This window comes from Musa acuminata, chromosome BXJ3-5 (genome assembly GCF_036884655.1).
Source record: "Musa acuminata AAA Group cultivar baxijiao chromosome BXJ3-5, Cavendish_Baxijiao_AAA, whole genome shotgun sequence".
Taxonomy (NCBI): domain Eukaryota; kingdom Viridiplantae; phylum Streptophyta; class Magnoliopsida; order Zingiberales; family Musaceae; genus Musa; species Musa acuminata.
Genome location: NC_088353.1, coordinates 18638037 through 18645468, shown reverse-complemented (window position 1 = coordinate 18645468; position 7432 = coordinate 18638037). Strand labels below are relative to the sequence as shown.

The window sequence follows — 7432 nt, the reverse complement described above, 5'->3', positions numbered from 1 at the left end:
GAAAAAGAATGAAAATGGTGGGAATCGTCTAACATGGTATGGACCTAAGAAAAGGAAATCTATAAATGCTATCGTTGGATGAGGTGAGTTAGTAAAGACAGAAAAAATAGAGGGCTTAAAAGCACTTTAATAAAAACTTTCGTATAAATGATATGTTCATTGCACTTTCATGTTTTTAAATGTCTCTGAATTCTTTGCATTCATCAGAAACTTCTATGAAAATTGTCCATGAAACTTTCTTCTGCCATTGAATCATTAGGCACGGATGTCTCAACTGGCAGCTAGATATTGAGTGGGCCATACGAACATTGCCTGAGATCCTAAGTTTGAAGGTTCAATTTTAGTTTCAGACAATGATCATCATCGCCTATTATAATCCAATCATACAGCTACATCCTTCCCTGTTGGATCTTTAGATTCAGATCTTCCCATCGTCCAGAAGCATTCACTCGTTATGGGAACTTGTTGGAATAATGTAAATATGATGTTATTCAAGAACCATCCGTTAACACATATTCATAAGTTGTCTCGCTGTTTAGTTGACGATATCGATAGTTACAACTGCAGTCTGATATGTTGCTGTGACTACGGCTATTTGTGCTGATAACAATGTCCCAAACGTGCGCAAAAGTAAATACTCTCAACTTCTCTCTAATGATATTAGTTACTTTGTCCGTGACAAATGAACATAACAATGCATTTAGCTCGGTTCGGTTCAATTTTCTTGAGATAGAATTTGACTCTTTCTACAGAATAAAATACATCTGAAAGTTGTGTACGGTTGAGGCACTGAGAGAGAGAAGTTTACAGGTGATGTAATAGTATCTTAGAGAGCATAGCAATAACCATAAGAATTCCCCCTTTAACATGTGATCTTTTTATGGTCTGTCATTTTTTGCTTTTAATCAGATCTATAGCAAACTCATATTTGCATTATAGTTAAATTGTTGTGGAAAGTTTAAATCTCAAAAGATCAGGATCATTTCTAAATGAGTTGAATATGATGATTCGCAAAACCAAGTAAAGATAAATTTGGGAAAAATAGATGTTATATTTGGTGTCAAAATAATATAAAAATACAATATAAGTACTTAAATATTTAAAAATACTCAGTGTAATGTGCTCTGGTTTAGAAAGAGAACATTCAGATGTGAACAATAAACAGTCCGGCAGCAAGATGTCAAGAAGTATTTGATGGCATCCAAACAGAAGTTTATAATGGAATAATTCTTCTACTCTCAAGGTGTGTAGAGTAAACAGCTAAATATGTAGTTATTATTGTGGAACTCAATTTAACTGCCAATGCCTGGTTATTTCCTGATGGACTGGACTGCTGGTAAATCTCAAGTCTGCAATGACCTTCAAGCTGGACTACTGCCGCTGCCACCATCTACACATGAAAAAGTAGCGGCCATCAGTATCTTGTCAGGTAAAAACCTTTGATGTTTTTGCTACTCTCAGAAAATAAAAAATTGTATAACTGCATACGAAGTGAAACAAAGGAAAACAAAATTCTCTATTAGAACACATTGCTAGTTTCTTCTGTAGCATGGAGTATACAATTAGCACCATGCTTAATGGTCAAAAAGATACTGACTCAAATGGTGTATATAGCAAGTATAATAATATTAATCGACAGGCAAAAGTTAGTGGAAGTACAAACCCACGAGCAGTAGCCATGACAAGACCTACCTGAAAAAGCCAAGGCAGATGCTATATGCATTTGCACCTTAAATGAATTGCTCATGAAGATTCTTTTAGGCATAAATTTTAAGAACCATTGATGCTATAATCCTAGGACTAAACTAAAGAGTCAAAAAAAAAAAAAAAAAGTTCAGATATCCCAGTAATACAAAACCATCTGAAAAAAGTTTTGCTATGCGAAAAGCAACTTACAAGATATCCCAATAATCCATTATTCAAGGGTTAAAATCCATTTTAAATCTTGTAATTTTGATCATGGACATTTTAAGCTCTTATGATTTATTCGTGTCTAAAATAATTCATACATTTTAAAAAATATAGTATATAAGCCCCTCCTATCAAGTCTGAGTTAATAGACATTAAAGTCTGCTTACATAACATACTGACTCACAATAAATCATTAATATAATGATACGTATAATTTAAGTTAAAAAAAAAACTAAGACCTCCCCATTAATGACGGGAGGAGGTGTTGTCGTAAAAGCGACTACCAACAACTGTATCGAGTCGCTGCTGCTAAGCAAGGCATCGTACGCATGAAGCCTCTCCCGCATTGATAACGAGCTCAGGAGCTTTGGTCCTGTCTCTGGTGAATGTGCGTTAATCAGTCCGACGGTAGGTATATAGTAGTCTCTTGGTCCCTCATTATATTAGTGGTTTATTGTGAGTCAGCATGCCACGTAAGCAGACTTTAATGTCTATTAACTTAAACTTGACAGAAGGAGCTTATATGTTATGTTTTTGAAAATGTAAGGGTTATTTTAGACACGAGTGAACTATACAGGCTTAAGAGGTCCATGGCCAAAACCACGTGTCATTATATTAATAGTTTATTTGTGAGTCAACATACCACGTAAGCAGATTATAACGTCTTGTAACTCGGACTTGACAGAAGGGACTTATATGCAACATTTCTGAAAATGTATGAATTATTTGAGACAAAATAAACCATATGGAATTAAGATGTCTATAGTCAAAACTACATAGACCAAAATGGACGTTAACCCATTATGCAAGGAAGTGCATGCATTATCTCCATGTTGAGCTAACATGGGGGGCAGAAAGTTCCACTCATTTATCCTTATAATGCTGAACTAGAAACTTGGAAGCGAATAATCATACATCCATGTCAGGAGATCAATTTGGAATAAAGTTTTATCTCACAAATTTGGTGGATATTTGAAGATTATTATTTCACAACACTTGAGTGAAAAAGACTGAGTCTGAAAAATAAAATCCTTTTTGAAGGAAATGTCGGAGAATCCTTGACTCATACTTGGATTAGGAAAAGCTAAATCAGAATGCAATGATCCACTTTTGCTACATTTTAAGTCTTCAATACTAACCTAGCATCTTGATAGATGGTGACAGCTGTGTGGTCCTAGTTCTATCAAATACAAGGAAACGGTACTAAAGAACCTTAAGGAAGCACAAAAATCTTCTAAATCGACTGCCAATAAAGAGACTAGGGAGTTGTTGTGGCGCTTATATACTGATTCCTAACAGGATGATACTAGATTTGGTATATTGACCCCTATTAGTGTACTGTTCTCCCATAACGAAAAGGAAAATAAAGCTACTATATCTGAGCTTAAATTTTTGAAACATGTATGATGTTGAAATCAATACACATCAAGAACATTTTATCCACTAAAGCAAGCTTGATAATTCCATAAATCGCCATTCTAACTGCACCTTTTAATGTTCCATATAAGAAATGCTTAGGTTCACTTCAACTACTTTCTTTGCTTTACCTAAATTACTGGTATGGGCACTGCAACAAGCTAGACAAGCGATTCATGAAATTATCATGTCCCACAATGGCGCACATTGTTTGCACCTACTTTGAAATCAAAACTAAAAAATCACAGGAATCTCTTGTCCATCCCACATGGCCATATATTATACATAAGGTGTTAAATCATTTGACTAGAAGTTACCTTGAAGATTGGACTTAAATCCACAGGTTGTCAAGTGTTTTGCAAGCTTCTCTCCAAGTTCTTGCTGCCAATCCTGCACAACCTTGGCTTCTGGTACAGTCCAAATGAATGCCATCTCTTTCTCAAGGTTAACTATGGCAGATGATACCTGAGGCTGCATCAACATCCATTTGTGTGAACAATATATCTCTTAACTCAAGTTGGGAAAAGGATCGCAGAGATTTTGTATGAGTTTCTGCAATATAGTCACTAGAATAATGGTAACCTACAGACTCATTGATTGGTAGTCTATCACTCATAACAGTTTATATCCAAAACGAAGCTGAAAGCTACTAAATTCATCGTCTCGGAGTAAAAAGATCAAATCAATCTCTCAATAGTGAAAGAGTCGTCTATCAGATCTTTCTCATGCTAAGAGTTATACGTACTTGACTTTCCAAGATACGTTTCACGCTTGCAGCGCATCCACCGCAGGACATTCCCTGCAAGAAATCATCAAAGCAAAACCCTAAAAATCCCCCTCTTTTTCACAACGAAAAGAGGCAAAGCGGATGAGACGAATTACCCCGACATGGAGGACAATCACGTCGGCACCCAACGCAGGGACGTCCTCCAGATCACCGGCGACGGGTTTGGCCACGGTCTCCCCGCCGCTTGACCCGCCATCTCCGCCGCCGCCCCCACTGCCTCCGTCGACGCCATCGCCGCCGCCGCCGGAGCCGGAGACCGCGTGGGAGCTCGACACCGACGTGAACCTGCTCAGGGTGGGAGCAAAGGGTGAGCTGCAGAGGTTAGCTCCGGCGAGGGGCCTCGGGGGGACGCCGCGACCGCTCTCAAAAGTTAGGAAGCAACGGGCTTTGTGGGAAGCGGGGCGTTTGGGAAAGGGAAGGAGCGGGTGGAGGTTTCGTGAATAGTCGGTGGTCCTCGAGGGAGGCAGGAGGGCGATTCTGCGAATAGGAGACCATACCGCGCTCTCCATCGCCGTTGGAGAGCGAGCTTTGGGAGTCAGAGGTTGGTGGATGGGAGGAGGTAGTCGTAGATGAGGGTCAAAGCTCCGTTATCATGAGAATTCGTGATGATGCTGCTAACGTACCGTTATGTATTTCACTACCACAATGAACCGTTATGAAAAGACGATGAAATAGAACAAGTTTCGAAGTATTCAAATGATGCAGCTCCCGTTACAATGGAATACTTCGTACCAATTGAGTTATAAGGATTGTAACACTACGTTCTTTCCCCGTGCAGTCATTCAAAAACGTGGGACGGTGGAAGGTCAGTAGGCTTCTGGGATCTTGCAACGTGTTTCACGTGACCCCAAATAAAAAAAACACAGTAATTTGCGTCATCAGGGAAGCGAAACAAAATTTTCTGCGCCGTCGGAGCTCTTTTGTCACCTACTTGCGTCGGCATCGCAGATAAAAGGTGAAGTTTGTGTTTCATATATAATCTGACATGCAGAAAATTTGAGGTGAATTCTCTATGAATTAATGGAAGTTTATATCATCCAACTTAACATAATAAATCAGAATTATTGCAACGGTAGGAGCCCAAATCCAAATCTATTCAGTTCGCCTCTCGTTATCTTATTCCGGCATTGTTCCTTTCTGACCGGAATGCTTCAGAAACCAAATATTTTCTGACCGGAATCCTTTCATAACTCTAGCTTCTCATTAGCTAGAGTTATTAAAGGTTTATGTAGGCAACTTGAATAATTAGAGCATTATGACCTGGTACATGATGTTTTTATTAGTAGCTTTTTGTTTGATGTGCATTTATCTTTTATATGTCATGACTTCAAATATTTGATGCAAATGAGTATGATTTTTCTCTTTTATTCAAGGATCTTGTATGATATATTCAGGTTTAATTTGATTCAGAGATACACATCTTCCTGAAAGAGATGTGCTAATTAATGCAATAAAATTGATCAAATGGCTAAATCAAATCTAGTAATGCAAAATTAACAAAAATTATTATTCTACTTTGTGAAGGATTTAGGCTTTGGCATTATGAGTCTTTAGCCAAGTAGATCGTTCATGGATTATTTAGAAGTAATATCCACTATGTTGTTGGACGAAAAATATAGCATTTCTGTCCATAAAATATGGCACATTTGATAGCTCTCAAATTTAAATTCATGATTTAAATGTAATGTAATGATAGGAATAAATACCATAGCTGTTAATATAAGCAAGTTCCTTTGTTGTCTTTTAACTCATTGAGTTTGGACCCAACAGATACCATATTTAAGAAAAGAAAAAGACATACTTACTCTCTTTTATTGTAATATCGTTTCGACAGATACATGACGTTCGGTAAGTGAAAAAACAGAATCAAACAACATTTTAAGGTGGATTTTATTCTTTATCCTTGTGTGGGGGTATTTTGACCTCTGATGATGCGATCCACAACATCAACTTCACTTGACTCGACAGAATCATATCTTTCTTGGATTACATGGATTATTTATTCCTTCATCAACCGCTGCGTGTTGGTATACCATTTGGCTAATGTACAGAGAGATTTGATGATTCTCTTGGATTGAACAAGGCCCTCTTTCTTAAAAAGCCTGCATTAAGGGGCAGTTATGTTGGGATCAAAAGCATCAAGAGGAGGGGGTGAATTAGTGTAGCGAAAAACTTTCGTCGATTAAAATGACGTTCGTTCAATGAAATCGTTTTCGATGAAAATCATTTTGAAAAGTTCTTCAACTTAAGAGTAAACGGAAGTATAGTTGACGTAAAACAACGGAGGCAGTTTGCAGTTAAGATAAGGAGCAAAATATAAATGCAAACTGAGATTTAGAGTGGTTCGGTCAATCTTGACCTACATCCACTTTTAGCTCCCTCCTCCGATGAGGTCACCGACATCCAATAGAGGCCTTCCTCAATAGGCAAAGGCCAACTACCCTTTTATAGCTTTACTCTTTTTGACGGGCTTAGAAGACAACCCTTACATATTTCCACTCCTCTCTTGAATGATCAAAACTAAGAAGAAAAGAGAGAGAAAAACTTCTAGCCTTTTACAACACTTTTAAGCTCTCAAATTCTTAGAATAAATGTAAGTTTTCAGTGTCTTTTCATGCAGGAAAGGGTGGGATTTATATAGGCCCCAACTGGTTTGAATTTGAAGCTCAAAAGTATCATCTCTTGGATTTTCGGGGTCCTGGCGGTACCACTGCCAGAACTGGGTGGTACTACCGCTTGACGCTGCTCGAAGATCGAGCTCCGGTGGTACCATCGCTTGACAGGGGTGGTACCACCGCTTGACTTCGCTTGAAGACCGAGCTCAAGCGGTACTATCGCCTGATAGGGGCGGTACCACTACTTGACTTTGCTCAGAGATTGAGCTTCTGGGCGGTGCCACCGCCGTCCAGGAAATCTAGGTCTGAATGGGCTGATCCATTTGGCCCAATTTGGATCTATCAAGGGCCCAATTGGTTCCAGATTAAGTTAATAAGATCATATCCTATTCCTAACTTAATCTTCATGCTAACTATGATATTTAAGACATTAATACTACAACTCGTGTTCCGGTGCATCAATCGTTTCTTCTGGCGAGCTTTCAGCGAACTTCCGGCGAACATCCGACGAACCCTCGCGTGATGCTCCGGCAAACTCCTGGACTTGCGACGATCCTCTTGGCGAGTTGCGACGAGCTTCTTTGGCAAGCTCTTGAACTTCTCGGATTTGTTCCAACAGAACCTCCGATGACCGTCCGGACTTATGTCGAACTCTCGAACTCCCAACGTGATCTTGGTCTTGACTCTAGCGTAACACCTGCTG

At 38.9% G+C, this 7432-nt stretch overlaps 1 protein-coding gene across 1 annotated transcript; it reads right to left on the bottom strand.

Moving 5' to 3' along the window:
* Nucleotides 1-1169: 1169 nt before the first annotated feature.
* LOC135637783 (copper-transporting ATPase PAA1, chloroplastic-like) lies at nt 1170-4682 on the bottom strand. The gene is made up of 4 exons (XM_065150573.1): nt 4210-4682; nt 4073-4126; nt 3645-3798; nt 1170-1390 (listed from the first exon to the last, which is right to left on the bottom strand). Exons 1-4 carry the CDS (start codon nt 4621-4623, stop codon nt 1362-1364), a joined length of 651 nt encoding a protein of 216 aa, XP_065006645.1. The 5' UTR covers nt 4624-4682; the 3' UTR covers nt 1170-1361.
* Nucleotides 4683-7432: the final 2750 nt, after the last annotated feature.